Consider the following 21,682-nt stretch of genomic DNA (forward strand, 5'->3'; position numbering starts at 1 on the left):
ACATTGTGGTGTTAAAGAAAGATATCGCTATTCCACCTACATTACCTGCAGTAGAAGCTGGCCTGATGCTGTTTTGAGTGGAAGGTCTTTAAACTGAACTTTGATGTCTAGCAAGTGGGCAGTACTGTGGATTTTTAATGTGGAACGATTATATAAGTATAAAAATGCAACAGAGAATGCATTTCTTGAAGGATTTACATTTTCTTAATGTCAAGAACAAAATGCTTTTATTGCTTCATGATGCCTGTATTCTGTATTACCTGTTGGTACGGTAATGCTACAAAAGCACTGAAGAAACAATAAAGGAAAATGGTAACAATGGCAAGTAAATAGTCAGGAGTGATCTTACAAAGAAAAAGCATAAAAAGACAAATAACATAACGTGTGATGAGAGGCATCTCACAGCCTTTAAATTGTTGCCATCTGACTGAAGGTATTGTGTTAAATAAAACAGAATCAAATGATCTTTTGCTACCTTTTTTAAATTTTACTTATGTTATAGTTTTTATAGTGTAGGTTCTGAAGAAGGCTGTGAGAGGATGAGGCCAGTCAGGTCATGCTCTTCATATTGTGCTGGAAGGTCTTATCATCCTCAGCAAGCTGTGACATCTTTGCTGTTGTAATCCCTAGTTTTACACTCACTTGACCATAAAAACTCATTTTATTAGGTCTTAGCTCTTCCATTTCAGTTAAAATGTCTGCTGTTGGCTATAAATAATATTTGTAGTTTTTTTTTTGTAATTTAGTCATTTTTGTTGTTAGGTTACTAAAAATATTTGAGACCAAAATGATGGTACTGTATGGCAAAAAAGTGAAATCTCATTTCTAGAAAGCAAAGCAGAAGCATTATAATTAGTAGTCTTAACTGTATGTCGTTGCATTAACGTGTAGCTACCACCTCTGAATCCTGATCAACTGTAGGATCTATAAATGCTGGTTCGTCAAAAGATGATAGAACAACTGTTTAAACAATATTAGACCAGTGGTTTTCAACCTTTTTCATTTAAAGGTCCACCCATTGTCCACAACAACAATTAAAGGCACCAACTTACAATTTCTACAAATTGTCGGCAGCTTGGTATATTTTGGTAACACATGGATTTTCGGTATATAAAAAGCTTTTTATTTATTTGATTTTTAGTTCTTTTAGCTTTTTTCAATGCTTGTTGTCTATTACTTTAAGTCATCTAGTTAAGAAACTCCGCTTTAGACATGGAGTGGTGCAGGGATGACAGCTTTTTGTAGACCAACCCGAAAGTTAACTCCGCGTTGGTTCCCTCGACTGGAAGCTTACACATTTTTCCCATAGACTTTTGGAAGATCGCAAAAAAATAAGCTCTGTAAATAACGAAGGTTTATGATGTATACACGTTTTGTCTATCAAGATAATCTTTACAAAATAACAGAACATTTGTTGCTTTTGAAGCCTAAATACAATCTCCAGAAGTAAAAAGCTAACATGAGACTAAACAGAATACACTACGGTCGCTCGATATCAACGTCACCACCAAGCCTCCAACAACTTTTTCAAACTTTATTAAAAACGTGTTCCCTGGTAAATAATAACTCTGTGAATTAATCTGCATAATGTCCTGTCAAAGTAGTTGCTTTTAGCAACTTGTTAGCAACCACTGTTTGTAAGACACAAGAAAGCTTTTAAAAAATCACGTGCGGGTTATAACTGGTGTGTTTTATGTCATAGAATAAATCGTAAAAAAATGTACAGATTTCGTTAACCTTATTTTAGCTGCTTTACCAAAAACCAGTTTAAAACCCCACAGACTTTGAGGCGATGGAACCGTAAGTGCTAAAATGCACTTGTCATCTCTGAGGTACTCTATTGTTGTCATGGCCAAGAAATTGTCGTCTTAGTACACCAACATGCAGTATGTGTGACACACTTTCAAGATCAATACCATACTGTCAAATTGTACAACGTCTTGAATTGCATTGGGCTTATTGGATGTGTTGTTATGTTTTTATGTGTGTATTAGGTCCTGGTCCCCGTCAGCCCGTGATAACCCCTTTAATGACCTGCGGTATGTGAGAGGGGGGTTTGTGTACCTGCAGGACATGTTGGATCGTGGAATCATTCGGGTCCAGACCGGAATCAGCCAGCCACTCGGAGTATACGCACAACAGATGCCCTACCCATGCTATGTTGACGATGTGTAAGCGCACAACACTGTGTGTGTGTGCGTGCGCGTGCGTGCATGCGTGTGTGTGTGTGTGTGCGTGTAAATCTTATTAGTTTAATTAAATTCTCTCCTCTCTTTTCCTCTCTCTCCTTCTTCTTTATTTTGTGTGTGACTGTGAAGTTTTAGAAATTATATAAGCGCAGTTTGTTTATTTTAATATTAAAATGCTAGTTTGACGTTGAGAGTGTGATGGTAAACCATGCAGCGAGAACGGAAATGTTTTTCACTCGAGCTCACAGCATAATCAACGTTCACTCCGGCTGTGATTCACGGCCAAAGTAAATGTCAAATTAATGTGAGCTTTGATTGGCTCTGTCTTTCTCCTCTCTTTCTCCTTGCCTGAAAAATCCATCTGCCATGAAAAAAGTGTGCTTTTAATCAGATCTGTGTTTATCGTTTCATATGCAGTGATATGGACATCATCGGCACAGGAGCGGGGTACTCTGTTGTACATGTAATGTGTTTATCGATTAGGCATGCGAAACCCATCGCGTGAAACCTGTCATGTCAAACGCCTGCTTCTGTGAAAGTGAGACGACAATGTAGGGGTCTTAATGTAAATGACCTGGGGGCAACAAGCGTGGTGGTTTTCTATATCAGGGCCACAGTAGTTGTTTTTATGAATTTAAAGCAGCATTATTAAGTCTCTCTCTGGCTTCATACACTCATATTTTCTTATATAAAATAAGAAGAAAAACACAAAAAAAACAATTAAAGATGAATTAATATTATTAGGATTTTTTTTAGTTTTAGAGCATTGAAAACGTAACTAAAAATATTATTAAAAAAAGAATAAATCGACTTTGATTACCATATAATAAATCTTTGCTAAAACAACAACACATCAGTCTTTTTCCTTATCTTTTCGAATCATTTTTTCATAACACATGTTTTCATTTGTATGTTTGTGTTCCACGCTCGTAAATCTCAGTAATTCTGCAGCGTCGCAGCAGAATCAGTCAGACGGCGTCATTTACTTCCACTTGAAAACTCCCAAAAGTCCCATTCTGTTTATACTTCAGAAAGACAGAGAGAAGAATAATGGAGAGAATACTAATTTGTTTTGCAGCGTGTCTGTGCCGAGTCATTTTTCACCCCGCAAAAAGCTTGAATCAAAATTTTAGATGTAAGAAGCCGAAGCATTTCATGTTTTAAATGCCTCCGTAAATCTTCCAGAAGATTCTGGCTCGACTTGAATGAATTATCTGCAAATCCATATAAAGTTCTTCTGTGTTTGAAGAAGGCAGACATAACAACTGCATTTTGATGAACAGAAAGCCAGTGTTCTCTCTTTAAAGTATTTGAAGTTTGGTTCAAGGAAAGATAATGTATATGTAGACAACCGTCATTTAGCAATGCTAGTTTTCTCAATGGCAGGTGCAGCCCTGAAAGTCCACAGTGTTTTTTTTGTTTGTTTGATTGTTTAGACCCTTCATCGAGTAAATAGCATTTAACTAAAATACAAAAGCCTTGAATCTCTCCCTGAGATGTATACAGTATAGACGTAAGTCCATTCTTTCTCACATTCACTAAATTCAGTAAATCTGACCGAACCCAGACTATTAAATGCTTTATAGCTGCTTTTTTGAGATTGGGTTCTATTCCGTGTAGAGTAGATTGGAAAACCTGCACTAAGATACTAAAATACCTATTAATTAACAAAATTCTCTCATTACCTACTTACCTTTCTCATGTCACTGCCGACCTGTTCGACTTCAGATATTTTGAAGAAGCATTCTAAAGAGCCATTACTTTCTTACAGTTTTTTAGTTTGTAGATCCTTTCACCATTCCAGAGAACCATTTAGGGCCCAACGTAGTAAATTCGAAATGGAAAACGACTGTCTGTGACATGATTTCAAACAAAATCTGGTCGTAACAACTGCACTGCAAACCAAACAGATTGGTCCATGGCCATTGCATAATTGGGGGTGTGTGTTTTGGAGCCCCGCCTGCTCTGTGGGATTTTTTTACACATCATTTAATTCTCACATTTCGTCCTCCAAAGGACGCACCTGAAATCCTGGCCAGGACATGTCCGGGAAAAGAGCTTGCAGAGCTGGTACAGATGTACCCACACCTCTATGATCCATCTTGTACAGATTTTAAAGATACAGAGAACGTGTTAAACTCATGGAAAGAATGAGCAGGAAAGGTTTGTGTTGATGACCCGGTGCAATGCAAAAATACCTGGAAAAACTTGGGAGACGAATTCTAAAAAGCTATGAAAAGAATGAAGGAAAAGAATGGAGAAATTACTTTAATTGAATAAACTTAATTTGAGACATTTCACTTTACAGTTGAATAGATTTTTGTGGGTTTTTTACTTCTTTTATACTTATTTTATGTGTGTTGCTGAAATAGTGGAACACACTAAAATTAAATCTAAATTTTCAGTTTTGAGTTCAGTTCACTCATTTTTATTAAGTAATTTGTACTATTTGGGAACAGAGTGTACAATAGAGAAATTGAGTTACAGTATTTATTTACTCATAATCTTTAGCTATGAGCTGTTACCTTGAGGAATACTGTGCCCGGATTGTTAAACCGGTAAACCGAATTAACCGGATCAGTCAATTTGTGACGCTTCACACTAGTTTTGAAGGACATGTAATGTAGACATGCCTTTTTAAACTTGACAGACTTGGTAATTGTGAAACAGCAGATACAATTTTTCGTTTCGTGTTTCAAAGAAAGCGACGCGAGGGTTTGCCATGACTGTCTCCTTGCTGTTTCTACTGTAATTGTGTCTCTCTCCGGCTGTATTTATGAAGAGTAAGCAGAAACAATATGAGAAATCTATAGCCTGTCAGATTTTGAGAGCTCATGATATATTTGAGCTGCCGGCTAATTGAGCGCAGACAGCACTTTGTTTCCGAAGGCGTCTGCTGCGATATCGACATGACATTTCAGTGGCCTTATGAGAGGACTTTAATACAGGCTTACTGTATTATCAAAATGACATCACATGGTAAATCACACTGACAGTCGACCGTGCGTGTATGTGTGGGGTGTCAAGATATGGATCCTCCTAACAGTCACCCAGCAGGTTTCATTCAGAACAATTTCCGCCTTCTGTGTGTGTTTGTACTATCAAAGCGACATTTACAGGCCCACGAGCTCATTATTAATGTTTTGATCTACTGACTCTAAATCAGTCAGACATCACATAACATTAGCTTATATTATTACACTGTTTGTTCACTCAAAAATGACATTTCTGTCAACATTTATTCACCCACACGTTGTTTCAAACCCGTAAGTCTTTTATCCGTGGAATACAAGGGAAGTGTTTAACAGAATGGTAGAAAAATATTTCTCCTACAATGAAAGTGATTTTAGTTACTGAGCCTCTAGCATCACCAAAAAAAAACAGTTTTAAAACAACATGGTCGTCTCTGATCTCTGGTCAGACAAAAATGTTGTCTTGTCTTATAAGGATAGTTCACCAAAAATGATCTTTTTTTGTTGACATGCAGATGAGGAATCAGGAAATAATTTTCCCTTGAAGATGGGACAACATTGTTGTTTTGTAACTCTTGCTGTTGGTTGAAACAGTGTTGCTGTATTGGTCCAAAAATGATTTTTTTAATGTCTTCAGAATTTTCTGGGGAATAATGGAGAAAATAGCAAAATATTTAGTTGATATTGAAATATTTGAATAGCTTCAGAGGACTTGGACAATATCACAATCACACAATGGATGCATATTTTGCTATTGGTTATCTCTTTCTCTTTCTTTCTTTCTTTCTTTCTTTCTTTCTTTCTTTCTTTCTTTCTTTCTATTTTAATCTATTTTATTTTATTCTTCAGTGCTAGTACCTTTTCAATTTTATCCCAAAAATTACAGTTCAGACAAACTGCCCAATACATTTTTCTTACCTTTTGAGTTAAGCCATAAATAGAGAATGAGGGAACAATGATAGAACCTTCTTTAAGACCAACCACACTGCTCTGAGATCAGCTCTGGTCATTTCTGCAGTTTCGTTTCATCCATTGCCACCATCTTGCCCATGTTCCTGGTGCTGGCGTTTGTGTACACCGCCTCCCAAACCATCAAGGGTTTAGTTCTGGAGAAGGAGCTTCGGCTGAAGGAGGTTCTGAGAGTTGTCGGGGTTCGGAACACAGCAGTCTGGTTCTGCTGGTTTATAGAAAACATGTTTCTGCTGACAATCCCATGTGCTTTGATTAGTGTAATGGTGAAGGTTAGTGAAGCCGACTCGCTGAGATGAAAAATCCGACGAAAGGAAATCAGACAAATAACCAGACAATCAAATGACCACAACCCTCCGAGCAAAATTATGTCCAAAAGACGTCGTAGCGAGGAAGGCGGGGCGAGAGCCGTGGGGCGGGTAAGGCGGGGCTGGCAGCGTAAGTGGCAACGAGTGTCAGCTGTGCGACCGCCGGTCCCCGCATGCCCGCCCCACGGCTCTCGCCCCGCCTTCCTCGCTACATACGTCTTTTCTACGTCTTTGTCGACATTCTTACTTATTCATTTATTTTCATGTGAAATCTGAACCACTGCATTTTAACCAGTTTTAAATTTGTACTGAGGTTCCCTGGACGTCAATTTCAGAAAAGACGTAATAAAAATGTTCATTCTTGGCTTCTCAGGGGACGTCTTTTTAACGTCAACAAAGATGTAGAAAAGACTTCTTTCAGACATATCTTTGCTCGGTGGGAAAGCACTTGACACATGTTATTCACAGCACAAAAACCACAAATGTCACTCAATATTGTGTTCTGCAGAAGAATTATTCTATACTCAAAATAACTCTTTATACACTTCCAACCATACAAAACTTAAACTTTAAGCTTATTTAAATGCATTCAACTTGAACTATTTTCTGCTATTTTTAAACATGCAGGAGCAGAAGGTCTTTGTGTTGTGAGGTCACACATTCATGTAGTCAAAGTGCCTCGTGGTTTTGATGCTTGTGATCACAGCCGACATAATTGCAGTGAAATGATTCTCGTAAAAATGAAGCGAATCAGGCTGACACCGGTTGAACTTTGATTTCTCTAAATTGGGTTATTATGCTAATTTGTTATGCACAGAATCAAACTGTTATTGTAGAGTTTTTTGAGCCGACCTTCTCCGTATCTCTCGTCACCTCTCTTTATAGTCGCTTTAAAAACATTTCTGCTGCTTCTGTGGCTTTTTTCCATCTACATGGAGATAAAGTGCTTCTTTGTCTGGTCTAGAAGATTCTCTTAAAATGTGTATTCAGAGTATGTTTTTTTTTATGGAGTCAATATGATGGCAGACGCACATGGTTGCAAAGGATCAGGTTTGTCTTTTGAAGCAGTAAATATCTGCAAGGAAACACACAGATGTGCGCGGACACGCAAAAGTACGGCACGATTTTGTGTTTTTGGACAGGTTAAAATGTGCGAATGCGCTTTTTGCCACTATTATCAATGTAAATGATTCCTGACAAATAAACAAAGTTGTTCCAACTTAAACTTGAAATTAATACTGGGGCACATTTGAAGGTCGTTTCTTACCTTAAAACCGAAAGTAAACGGCTTTTCCTCATGGAAGGTCTGAATTCGGTAAAAATTTGCTAATAAAACATTTCAAAATATTTCAGTTTTTTCTCATGTGGCAAGTAGCCGTGTAATAAGCGGGTTGATGTAAAAGCAGCTGGCTGTTTTTGCGAAAAAGCCCCTTCAGTGTGATACTGATCACACTTATTTCTGCGACAACAGCCGACTGCCTGTACATTATCCATAGTGTTTAATTTTTTACTGCGCAAAAAATTATTTTCATATTTTAGAAAATAAGCGTGATAATATATAAATAGTGTAAATATAAATGATATATAAATAATAAAAATAATCATTTTGTTTTGTTCCTAAAACAAGCTAAAATGAATTGATAAGAGTAAAAGTTTGTGAGAGTTTATATGAAGAAGGGAAGACAGGACGATTTGTTGCTTCACTGTGTCAAAGTCCGCAGACGAGTCCCGTAGACTGAGAGTGGATGATCTGAGGTCAGTTCTAACTAGACAGCAAGATAACCTCTGTACAGTCTCCTGACACACCGGATCATGTTTTAAAGTTATTTTCTGAACTCTGCTTGGCTGTAGGGTGCTTGTGGGTAAGGCATTGCCCACACTGTGGACTGTGGGGATTGTGGATGTATAGTGCTGTCAATCAATTAACAAAAAAATCTGATTAATCACACATAACATTAATGTTTTTAAATAAACTTTTACATTCTAATAATTTCACCTTTAGTCTCCAATTTAAATTATGTTTTATTAACAACTTTCGGGAGGAGCACGTGCAGATAACTAACCCGGCTGGCTTGCTATGACCAATCTCACCAATCAGATCACCAATCTTTTCGCAGCATCCCTCCTCCACCAGAACTCCTCACAATCAGCCCGTTTTTACCGCAGTATAACGGGGGGAACGACCCAAGTCCGGGCACATACCGGGCCGGGGGCCCTCTCCCCGGACAAGGGACGGGCGCTCCGAGTTCAGATGAACTTCCAAGCTCGGAGCCCTCTCCCCAGGACAGCACGCCAAATACGCATACTATCCGTCCCTTATTATTCGTACTTATTATCTGCAAGGCGAACTCGTGAATGTAGAAACAACAGATTTCTTTAACAACATAATTTTATGAATGAAAGCCCACATTCTGATATTAGTACAGCAACTGATGTCTCCATTAAATTGATTATTTTTTCTTTATTTTAACATTAATTATGGCAATTTAACATTGAAGTAAGATATAACTGATAGTTCTCATGTCTAAAGCCCATTGCACATTGAGTCCGAAATTTGCGTCCGAAATTTCCGCACGTTAAAAAATAAATACGACCTCACGTTGTGTCAATCACATTTACGCACTGCCTCCGATATTTTCGTCCGTCATAAAACAATTCAGACTGGGTTCGATTTTCAGCGTTTTTCGCATCCGTAGCAAGCATTTTGAGAGGCGTTTTGACAATTCAGAGACACCATACAAACAAGAGCCAAATACGAAAAAGCGGATACGAACATTTCGGACTGTATGTGCAAAGACCTTAACAGGTAGGAAATATACAGAACTTGAATTAAGTTCTCAAACACTTTACAGTCTTTAATGCTAAATTCTAAAAAAAGAATTAACGCTTCAAAGCACATTGATTTCCTCTTTTCTTTTGTTCTTTGATTAACCTTAGTGACAGAAGGAGTCACAGCAGCAGATTTTAGAATGCCGCCCCTTTAAGAGCTGCCGCTCTACGCAGATCTGCGCTTTCCCATTCTCAAAACACTTTGCATTCATTTATAGGATTTTATTTAGCACGTTGAAATCTGTGCTTACGAAAATACTAGACAAAACGGGTTTTCTGGCAAAATCTTGTGTGTTTCTGTTCATTCAAGCATGAAAGAGAACTTGATACTGGTGCACTGTCTCACAGATTCTGACAGAGATTCAATGATGAAGCCTCTAGCCTGTGACTGTATACACCAGACTGGACCGCTGTAGCGTTTTGCCGCGTCCCACAGCTAAAAGCTGGATCGCGAAAGCTCCGTTCAGATTACAAGCGACAAAGCGACATGATCCCATTCATTTCAATGGAGAGCTGGCGACTTCCGGCGTCACGAGCAGTCGCAACCGTTGGCGACCGGATGAGTGCGTGTAGAAGTGCGACAAAGTTTAGAAATCTTCAACTTCATGCAAATGAAGAGCGATTTTCAGATGCGACAGCCAATAGGATGATGGTAGAGCTAACGTGATCATTGGACAGCCAATAGGAAGATTGTAGAGCTAACGTGATCAGTGGATGTAGTCACTCAGGCAACCACTAGTGGGAACGCCCACTGGCGACTTGCAGTGACAATATCGCTTATAATCTGAATGCAGCAGAAGGAGGTCTGGCGGTGGCGCGTTTCGCCCCCGGCGCGGGCGGCAGGTGGATCACAGGCAACCGCGCAGGGAGGCTCGGACATGCCCTTGCGGGCGGGGAGACGGCGAATTCGGGCCCCCCACTGTCTATCTATACTGAACTTTTTGTGAATGGCAGCGACAGCCACATCAGCTTAAAGGTGGCTGCCGCGCGGCAATTCCACCGCTCACGCGTACCGTGTGAATGGCCCATTAACGTTGACAGCCCTAATAAAAACTGCATAACAACAGTTAACTGGTACTGCAGTACTGTCAATACAACCTTATTGCAATACCTAATTATGTTACATTTTAACAATTTTTTTCATTTGTATAATGTCATACGCATGTTTTATACGATCTGCTTTTACCTCAGCGATGGTTGTGGTTAGGGGTGGACCTTTACATTTTTTTGTTGGCTTTAATGGTACGTTTCAGACATTTCATACAATTCATACAAAACTCGTGCACTAGTTTGTGAGAAGTTTTCCTATGAGAAAGCCAACTAGGTTTTATTTGCTTTGTGTGTGTGATGTAATTGTCTTGATGGGCTCCATACAATATTCAGAAATGTGTGTGCCTTGGTCTCAGTCTCATCTTTACTCTTGTGCGTTTCGACTGTCTAACATTACAAGGATAGAGTAAGTATTTGTACGTGTGCGCAGGTTCCTGCGGTCTCTGACGCGCTCCCTGCCTCTCTACATGACCTTGGCCTGGATCTTCTCGGTAGCACTCATAGTCAAGGGCGTGGTTCAGGAGAAGGAAGCGCGTCTGAAGGAGACCGTGAGGATGATGGGATTGAAGAGCTCCATCTACTGGCTGAGCTGGGCCGTCAGCAGCACGCTGCCCCTCAGCTTCAGCGCCGCCCTCCTCACTGTCATTCTGAAGGTGATTCGCTGGCGTTCGCAAACACTGCACAAAACTGGATCCAGTGATCCGGAGAGCAACAGGATCAGAAAGCTTTAGCTGTACCATTATGGTGGATCCCAAAGTCCCATTGGGACGTCTTGCTAATCATGCTATTTAACAGAGAGGTATAGTTCAGCCAAAAGTGAAAATTCTATAATAATTTATTTACCCTCATGTCATTCCAAACCTTTAGGACTTTTTTCTTCTGCAGAACACAAGATAAGACGTTTTGAAGAACGTTGGTAACCAAACAACAATGAACCCATTGACTTCCATTGTGTGGACACAAAACCACAGAGACATTTTACAAAATATTTACTTTTGGGTTCCACAAAAGGAGTCGCCATATACAGGTTCTGACTGACATGAGGGTGAATAAATGTTGACAGAATTTGTATTTTTGGCTGAACAATGCCTTTAAGATGAGCACCAGCTAAGCATCATCATTCTAACCAAATTATAGCATCCATAATGGCATTCTGAAGTTTATTAGCTCAACCTTATGGAAGGGGAAAATTTTCTCATATGTTCACATCTTCATGTAGGAAATAAAGAACTGGGAGCCACCGCTGTGGAGTTTAACTGATCTGATCCGAGATCCATTGGTCCGGGCGAAGTCCAGTGTTTGTGCAACTGCTGTTTTGCTTTGAGCAGCGTGACTCTGTGTCGAACGAACAAAGCATTCGCTAACGTTTAGTATCACAGTTTTGTGCTTTATAATATAGTGCACAGAATCCCGCTGCTCGCCGCTTATCCAATCACAAAACATGTCTTTTAATCGACTCCTCTCTCTTTCACTGCCTTTGACACATGTAATCGCTCCTCTCGAGCCAGGGGGCTTTTCAATGTACATTGTTGTGCTTTGTAATTATCAGGTTGTGTTATTGATGCTTCCATGGTAACTCAAACTCAACATTTATTAGAGGCTCAAGAAAGCTTTCACACTGTTACGCCTGACGGCTTTAATTAATGTCTTTACGCCCCATAGACAAATCCATCATGTTCTTTTGCAAATGTTTGACAGCAGATTACTAGAAGAATGTTGTCATCATTTCTCTCTCTTTCAGTATGGAAAGGTTTTGAGATACAGTGACCCTTCGGTGATCTTTGTCTTCCTGCTGGTCTTCTGCGTGGCCACCGTCATGCAGTGCTTTTTCATAAGTGTGTTTTTCTCTCGGGCGAACCTGGCGGCCGCCTGTGGGGGTCTCATCTATTTCCTCCTCTACCTGCCTCATGTCCTGTGCTACGCCTGGAGGGATGTCTTGGGCTTCGGCACCAAGCTCGCCACGGTGAGACATTCAGCTCACCTCTGCTCCACCTTGGAGAATTTATATCTTCAATACTCCAACAGACTGGAGGATGAAAGGAAAGAGAAAAGAAAGTAGATGTGTGGCTAGAAATGAAAAGAAGTATAGATGGGAGAGGATAGGATGGGGATGCAGAGGATAGAAAATGAGTAGTCTGGATTGAAATTGAAAATAAATATATAATGAAGATGTGTGGAAAGGAGTGCCAAAAGTGATGTCCAACTTTGGACAGTTGTCCTCTTCGCTCATAAAATGTTTTGTATTGATATAAACTGAAGCTCATTTTGAGAAGAATTGAAGGAGATGTGGGCAAAATATTGTTATATGTCCAAAGTTATAAGGACGTAGCCCAGGAAAATGCCACAAATAAAATAACACATTTTAATAGTAGTCTATGTTGATTTATTTTCTGTTAACTTTTTGTTTTCTGTGCATCAGAATAAAACCCAAATTCCCTAATACGCTTTTTAAACTTTTTTTAATTTAAAAGTGTAGTGTTTTGTCCATTTTGTATTGTACAATGCATGTTTTGCATATTTTAATCATGTGACCCTATGCTTTAATATGGCTTCTGCATTTAGTATTGTGAAATTGGCACTGAGGAAGGTCACATGTGACCAAAACATTTGCCACTTTATATGAAAATGATCATTTTATCTCACAAGTGAAGGTTATTCTTGGGCTTTTTAAATTTTTTTTTTTGAGTTTTTGGTCCACTGCAGGGCCGGGTCCTTGGGCCCCACCAACTTAAAAAAATGTCCAGCAAATAAAAAAAGAAAACATTACATCTTATTTGTATGATCTGTTAAGAAAACAAATATTGTACAAATATGCATGGACATCACTTTTGGCCACTAGATGCTCTGCATGTCTCAGCTGAATGAATAGTTTATGAGCCGAGCGAATCGAGCTCTAGTTCTGTCTGTCTGAAGGTCTGAGCGTGCTTGAGGAAATCCAGATCAGATTTCTATATATGGAGAGTGATAGAGTAGACCTCACACCTTAGGAGAAGAGCGATGGAGGAGCACTTTTGCCCTTTGAGATAGACGCAGAACGACTAAATGACTTACAGCTGAACTTCCGTCATTGTGCCCAATCAGAGTGACCTTTATCTCACGCAAGAAGATTTGCTCTGTTCAGCAGTGCAGATGGGATCCTCGTAGTGTGTGTGTGTGTGTACGTCATGGCATTCAGACGCCTCTGTCTAGACTAGATGAATGGGCCCGCAGATCCATTAGAGTGAGCAATATTGCACTACCCACACACAATGTTTGCTTTAAAATGGTAGCTCATGTGGCCGTTGTTTTGATCTCATATTCATACCAGAATAAATATACTCGACGGAGGGAAACATTTACATTCATATGAGTGAAAGCTCAGGATGAAGGCCGTATATCTGACCTCTCATCTTCCTCTCTGATAGAGTCTGCTGTCATGTGTGGCCTTTGGATACGGTTGTGAGAACTTCGCCCGGTATGAAGAGCAGGGCATCGGAATTCAGTGGAGCAACATCTGGGTGAGTCCGCAGGAGAAAGACCCCTTTTCCTTCATCGTTTCCATCTTCATGATGCTGTTAGACGCGTTGATCTACTGGATACTCACCTGGTACATTGAGAACGTCTTCCCTGGTAAGACTTACAAACATAGTCCTAAAATACAATACTAAATTGTCATGATCCAAGAAAACCCAAGAAACATTTTAGCAAAACGCCCTGATTTTGTTAGATTGCTTTTAAGGCAGCGGCTATTTGCACAGATGCTATTTACACTAATTGAAAATAGCGCCAGATGCTATTTACACTAAGTTTAAATAGCAGTAGGTTCTGTTTACACTAAGTGAAAATAGCAGCATTTCTTAGCGATGTGCTATTTACACTAACCGAAAATAGCTGTATGTTAAATAGCTGTATTTTAAATAGCTGTATTTTCTTTGGATTAAGTAGAAATAGTAGTTAGATGCTATTGGTACTTATAAATAGTGGCAGATAACGTTATTATTTGCACCTCAGTATTGTTGTGCATTAAACATTATGCAATAATAACAGTGTAAATCATTATATTTTTAAAAAATATTAAAATGATGGCAACTTATTGAGATATTAAAGCCCTGCACTTACCCCAAACCTCACCCTAAACCTAAACTTTATGAATAAAAATGAATTTAAGTCTGTTTAAGTCAATTTTATTGAAAACAAATGCCTTTATGATCTGTAATGTTATAGAAAAAGGTAAATGAGCGTTTTCAGCAAGAGGTGGATTAGAACCCCAGTCTCCAGTGCCAAAGCTATACAGCCTTTACACCTTAAACCACTGGAGTCACTGTTTGACATGGTGTCATTCTTACACTTTCTCTATTCCAATCACATATTGGTGGGCGGAGCTAGTGCAAATAGTCTCTGCCAACAAGGCGGGCTATTTGTACTCCGAGTAAATAGACCCTCCGTTCTTTTAAATAATAGTGTGTCGTGATTTTGCAAAATATTGACATTAGATATTAATTTGAATTGTTATTACGTCAGAAAATAAAAATAGAGGTCAGCTGTGGGCATATAATAGAAATGATCAAGGTGGAAACAAATTGGTGTAATATATAATTGTGTACTTTTTAGTTGATGGCACAACAAAAGTGATTTTGTGTACTCTTAGTGAAGAACAGATTCAGAATTTGCCAGAAAGGTTACTTATTTACGGTGTTGGGTGTAACTAGTTACTAAGTAATTAGTTACTGTAATTTAATTACTTTTCCCTTGAAAAAGTAAAGTAAGGGATTACTCTTATTTTTCTGTAATTTAATTACAGTTACTTCTGATGTAATTAAACTAAATACTTTGTGTAATATGTGTGTGTGCAGAAGAGGAATTTACATCAAAATTCACAGTCTAACTTTAAAATCCGCTCTTTAATGTATAATTCTCACACTTGTAATTAATAATAATACTTTATGTGGTTTTATATTATTTATTTGAATGAATTAAAAGAGCCGTTTCATGTCTATCCTTGATTCACTTAACTCATCAAGGTTGATGTAGGATATAGAAAGTAATTTGTAATAAGTAATTAAATACTTTTTGAAGAGAGTAACTTGTACAGTAATCTAATTACATTATCGAATGTGTAATTAGTAACTAATTACTTTTTCAGAGTAACTTACCCAACACTACTTATTTAGCCGTAAAAAGTCGAACAGCCTTGAGCATCCAATTTACCTTTTATATCATTCTCTTTGCACTGCCATTGATAAAATACACAGATAAAGCACCGATTACACATCTAATGCATCCTTTGCAGAATGAAAGCTTACTTTATTTGCTGGTAAATGAAAAACGAAGAAATATGAATTGCAGTGTTTTCCCAGTGTTGTGCCGAATTGAGACTTCTCTGCATCTGATTGGTTGATATGCTGGGGGGGCAACCACCTGATCTAACCTTGGTCATTGTAGAGAGACACAGTAGAATCAAAGCCATGCACTATACTGATTACATTTAGCCGTTGTAAATACAAACGACCCAGAAAGAACTGAACACACCTCATCAACTGACCACGCTATTCAGCATTCAATAAATGAAACACAGCAGAGAACACAGCTCAGTAGGTGTAAGTTCTTATTGAAATCAAATATATGTTTTACTTACTTCTAGTATGAATTCGTTAGACTTTGTGATGCCTATGATGTCCCCCTAACTTCCTATTTCAATGAAAATTGTGTTGACTCATCCATCAGAGCTGTGCATATCAAGGCACTTCAATGGGTCTTTAAAGTGAAAGTTCAGCCAAGAATAAAAGTCATTTACTCACCCTCTTGTCAATTCAATATCCTGTATGACTTTTTTTCTTCTGCAGAACACAAAAGATATTTTGAAGAATGTTGGTCACCAAACAACGGCGGTACCATTCACTTCTATTGTAAGGGCACAAAACCAATGCAGGTCAATGGGTTGCACCATTGTTTGGGTACCAGTATTCTTCAAAATACCTTCTATTGTGTTCTACAGAAGAAAAGTTCATTAGTAGAGGTTCAGAAGGAATATGAGACAAATATATCAATTAATAAATGTTTTATTAATCCCTGTGTTCCATAATAAACAAAATGTAATTCTACATCTAAATCTCTCTCCCTTTCAGGGCAGTATGGTATTTCAAAGCCATGGTATTTTCCCTTTACTTCCTCGTACTGGTGTGGAACTCCAGTGGGTTCTGATGCAGAACCCGACCCTCTCAAAGAACTGGAGGAGCAGAAAGGTACCACACGCACAAAACATACAAATTGTGTAAAGAAATCATTTGTATCTCATGACTGTGTTTGTGCGGTTTCAGAATACCTGGAGAAGCCTCCGGCAGGCATGAAGGTCGGCGTGTGCATCCGTAACCTGGTGAAGGTGTATAAGACAGGAAATAAACTGGCCGTGGATGGACTCAGTCTGGACTTCTATCAGGATCACATCACATCATTTCTGGGACACAACGGTGCCGGAAAAACAACAACCATGTCAGTGGTATTGATAATAATCATAAAAATCTAGGGTTTATGCACAAAGCTTTAAAATGAATTAAATGTAGGCCAATCTAAGCCATACACCATAACCTTACCTGTCTAACCCAACTAAAAAAAGATTTGCTTTGCTTAAGTGAGGTTTTGTCCGATTTAGCTCGCTTCTGGGAAAAGTTATTTTAAGGAAAAACATACATTATGCATACCTACATACATTATTACGCACATGAACACAAACACGCACATACATAATACACAGCACCTTAGACGTTGGCCATAAGCATCCGAACTGAGCAATGAGCACTAGCTGCTTGTGTCCACCCGATGATACAAATGAATTCAGAGGCAAATTACTGTTTAATTTTTAATGATTATTTCTCGTTTGCTTTTCAGGTCAATTCTGACAGGCCTCTTTGCTCCTACCTCTGGTACAGCGTATGTTAATGGATATGACATCCGCACAGACATGGACACAATCAGGAAACATTTGGGAATGTGTCCACAACACAATGTCCTCTTCAACGAGTAATAACTCTTACATCTTCTCTTTATTCTCTTTCTTGCTCTATTCTGCTCTGTTTTGTATTGTATTAATGCTATACCATACGATTTTAAATAATTTTGCTTTCAAATTTGTTTTAAAGTCCCAGTGAAATTAAAAACAACAATGCCTATTTTTTCATGAAATATTGCAGCGTTTATTGTAAATAGTTTATCAATGTGGGTCATTCTCCTTTTAAAATCCGTGTGCCCTCATAATCTTTAGTTAAAATCTGAAAATACACTTCCTTCCTGTAATGACTATCCATCTTAAATGACGTATGTTGGACGACTTGGGCGGAGCATCCGTTAACTCCTCCCCTTCAACTGTCAGTCTGCTGCCAGTTCTGTTTCAAAATGCAACGGCTGTTTTATATGTACATCCAATCAAATTGCAGAGAAAGATGTAAGCCACGCCCACTATTTTTCTCATTAGAAATTCCATTTCACGCGGAAATGCGTCAAAATACGGAAGTAAAAGCGATCGCAACTTCCGGTTCACGTGGACTTTATCAGCGTTACAAGCTCCTTTTCTGTTCTGACATGACTGTAGGCATGTGTAGGAGTCATTGATGGGTTTGGTGATGAGTGTTTGGCTCAAAGGTGTTCAGCTGGGGTCAGTTCTGGGCTTTATTCAGACCAGTCAAGTTCTTCCAGACTGAATTATTCATTTCTTTTTTAACTTTGCTTTGTGCACAGGGGCATTGTCATGTTGGAATATTTAAATATGTTGCTATAAAATTTAAAGCACACAATTCTTTAGAATATCCTATAGCATTAAGATTTGTGTTCATGGAAATGATGAAAGTAGTCAAAAATGTTCATAAGAAGTTGACGTCCCAATACGTTTATCCATATAGTGTATATTCATGGCTGTTTGTTTATTTCAGTTTGACAGTGGAGGAACACATTTATTTCTACGCCCGTCTGAAGGGGCGGAGCTCTAAAGAGGTGCAGAAGGAAATTGACCAGTTGATAAATGATGTGGGTCTGCCTCACAAACGCAAAGATCTTGCCAAGAACCTCTCAGGTATCAGCAGTCCTGGAAATGGGGGAATGGAATATAACATTCTAAACTAAATTACTAAACATAATCACAAATGAAGAGATGACACTTATTCTGCACATGCTCAGTAGAGTTCTTTGAATTCTTTTTATTTTATTAAATTGTTTCTTGAAAGTTAACCTGAATATCAAACCACTGTTAACTCTCATATATTCAGATTGAGTTGAATGCTTTGTTTGATTGTCAAATTTCTGTTGTATATATAAAGGTGGAATGCAGAGGAAGTTGTCTGTTGCGATAGCGTTTGTGGGTGGGTCCAATGTTGTGATTCTGGATGAGCCGACTGCCGGAGTGGATCCATATGCACGCAGAGGCATCTGGGAATTGCTGCTCAAATATAAAAAGGGTACTGTGAATTTCTCTGCTACAGCAAATGTACCCATTACAGATTATAAAGTACACAACACTACACTATAGATTATAAACACTATAGCTATTATAATAAACACTTTATGTTATCTGTGTAATGTTTGTTAAGCAAGGGCCGCTCTCAGCCGAATGAACAGCAGTCATCATTTCATTTTTCTAAATTATTAATAACACTATAATCGCCTTCACTAATCAAATAATCATCAGCCGCTTGCTAATTACACACCCAATCTAGCTGAAATGAGCTGAATTTGTTATTTTAGTCTCAAGAGTTAGTCAAGACACATTAGTATTGACAGTATAGCATTACAAGTGTACGGAGCAATAATTTTATTCGAAGTCTAGAAGCTCGGGCTGGAGAGTTTCACACTACCGATACCTGAATAACTATCAATATATTTACTTATTGATATATAGTTGTTTACAATACACGTTGTTTTAAAGCTGCTGCATTCACAATGTTTTGCGTTATGGTTTTGAGCATATTGGAGCATCCTCGACAGTTGCGTTGATGGAAATCAAATGCCATTAAAATAGCATTTACATTGAAGAAATGCACCAAATTTAATGATTGCATTCAAGTTTTTAGAGAAGTGATGCATGAAGTGTTACTAAATTATGATGTTCTTTCGCGAGGAAAACACTTTCTGACATTAAGTGGAATATCATGTGTGTTATGAACTCCATACATTTTCTTCATGTTTATTAGCAAAGGTTTTTTGGGGTTAAATGCAGAGCACAAATTCTGAGTATGGAACACTTGGCCTCACATCACATTATCCTTTTGTAAAACACTTCAAATACCTACTACTAAATGTGAATAAACTTGTCTTACAGGTTTTTTTAAACTATATTTGCTATACGTTTAAAGTTGAAGTTATAAAATGTTTAATATAAATTAATATACAGATATATACAATTGTTTTTATGTAAAGATTATATTTAAAATATACATTTTTAATATCTGGATATGAATATTAATTTGCAAAACCCACATACAAACATGAAGGTGAGTAATAATAATGTAGTAACACAACCCAGTCATCTTTTTGTTTTTCCCTCTTTCCTATCTATTTATTTATCTATCTGTGTTGCTATCCGACAGTCTCTAAAGCTGTTTCTTTGTGAATGTCACAGCTGAACGAGTGAGTTGACACAGATCCATCTATCTATACGCCGTGGACTAGCTACGTGGTACAAAAACCCTCTTTGAACCATTCAGAGTTTTATATCTGACTGTGTCCAGATAGCTCCTTTACAGGGCCCAACATCAACAATTCTCAATATAAACATGAGATTCTCTGTAACGTTGCGCTTCTGCCTTTGAGAGCTCAAACGCATGATATTTCATGATGTTTCTGCTCTCGGAAAATCAAATAACAGAGACTTTGAACTCCTACTGACTCGTCGCAGAGGCAGAGCAGAAATAATTCCACCATCCGCCGCTGAGCCCCACGGGTGTACCAAAGGGCGAAAACTTTTCTCTAAAGAGAGGGAAGAGTGAGATCTGAGTGCCACGCGACATGCATGTCAGCGTATAAAAGCGTCTATATAGAGAGCTTCCTGTTTTCCACCACTACTGCACACCGCAAACATCTTATCAGATTCAAATGAGACCCTCAGAAATCAGTGCTTGCGACTGAACGTGTGCTCGTGATGTACGTGTGTGTCTCCAGGTCGCACTATAATCTTGTCTACCCATCACATGGATGAGGCGGATATTCTGGGCGACCGCATTGCCATCATCTCTCACGGCCGAGTCTGCTGCTGCGGTTCTTCTTTCTTCCTCAAGAAAACGTACGGCAGAGGCTATTACCTCACCGTCGCGCGGGCCAAACAAGAACAAGTGACATCACAGTCCACCCCCAAATCTGAAGAGGTACACTGCCCCAACACTCAAAGTCTACACTACATAAAATATATACATCTCAATGGTCTGACCAGCCTGATCTTGCAAGAATTCGTCACTTTTATACGAGGTGGCTAGTTCGTATGAATTCGTACTAGTGAATTGTACAAAAATGTATGATAGAAAAATGACATACTGAAGCCCCTCCCCTAACCCCACCCCTAAACCTAACGTCACTGGCACAAGAGCAAATCGTACAAAAATGTACAAATTCATTCGTAGGAATTAGCCACTTCATAAAAATGTTACGAATTGCTGTGAGATTGTGTTGGTTTGACACACACAACTTTTTTGTTGTACATTATGCATGATGGTAAACATTTTAACCAAAGTAGAGGAATTGTGTAGTTACATTTCTAAACAATCAGACCATTTTCACTTCAGACTTTAAAATAAGTGAAGAAATGTAATGGCCACATAATGCAAATGCTACAGTGGTGTGTTGGTGTATTTAATACAGTCTATTTTTGTTTGTTTGTTAATTTTTGTGTCCAACAGTGTGATAAATCAAGTGTCGACGAGGGAATTGGTGGCGACAGCATTAGCAGTCTGGACACATCAGGTTTGAACAACATGCGCTATTGAATGCACATAGTGTCATGATCTTCATCTTGCGAATGCATTTTAATTTTCCACCTGATCAGATTTGGCAGATTTGACTCGGCTGGTGCAACGGCACGTGCCAGAGGTGGAGTTTCTGGAGGTCATAGGTCAAGAACTCGTGTTTTTATTGCCGTACACGAGTGCCACAGACGGCAGCTTCGCCTCTCTTTTTAAAGAGTTGGACCTGGAGCAAAAAGCTCTGGGCATCACCAGCTACGGGATTTCAGACACCAGCCTGGAAGAGGTATAGCGCTTTATCCAACAGCGAGAAGGGATGTGCTGTAGCTATTAGAAAACAAGCATCTCCACCTGCCAATCACATGTTTTCATGTTATTGTTATTTTTGATGTTTTATCGAGTGCTGGTTGCAGTTGTGTTTTCTTTAGGAAGCAAGTACCTCTTCCTTT

The 21,682-nt window shown here is 38.7% G+C and overlaps 1 protein-coding gene across 3 annotated transcripts in view; it reads left to right on the forward strand.

Moving 5' to 3' along the window:
• LOC130555841 (phospholipid-transporting ATPase ABCA1) overlaps positions 1-21,682 on the forward strand; it is a 136,304-nt gene that overhangs the window by 59,416 nt on the left and 55,206 nt on the right. For 2 of the 3 annotated variants that reach the window (XM_057336350.1, XM_057336368.1), the window contains exons 14-25: positions 1,995-2,171; positions 10,748-10,970; positions 12,059-12,280; positions 13,722-13,926; positions 16,422-16,538; positions 16,614-16,785; positions 17,182-17,313; positions 18,219-18,358; positions 18,603-18,740; positions 20,440-20,642; positions 21,171-21,234; positions 21,317-21,519. In XM_057336350.1, the coding sequence (XP_057192333.1) occupies positions 1,995-2,171; positions 10,748-10,970; positions 12,059-12,280; positions 13,722-13,926; positions 16,422-16,538; positions 16,614-16,785; positions 17,182-17,313; positions 18,219-18,358; positions 18,603-18,740; positions 20,440-20,642; positions 21,171-21,234; positions 21,317-21,519 (1,996 nt within the window). Of the gene's footprint in view, positions 1-1,994; positions 2,172-6,179; positions 6,403-10,747; positions 10,971-12,058; positions 12,281-13,721; positions 13,927-16,421; positions 16,539-16,613; positions 16,786-17,181; positions 17,314-18,218; positions 18,359-18,602; positions 18,741-20,439; positions 20,643-21,170; positions 21,235-21,316; positions 21,520-21,682 lie in introns of all 3 variants that reach the window. The other variant, XM_057336360.1, reaches the window with a different exon arrangement.

The sequence above is a fragment of the Triplophysa rosa genome, linkage group LG1 (genome assembly GCF_024868665.1).
Source record: "Triplophysa rosa linkage group LG1, Trosa_1v2, whole genome shotgun sequence".
NCBI classification, from domain to species: Eukaryota; Metazoa; Chordata; class Actinopteri; order Cypriniformes; family Nemacheilidae; genus Triplophysa; species Triplophysa rosa.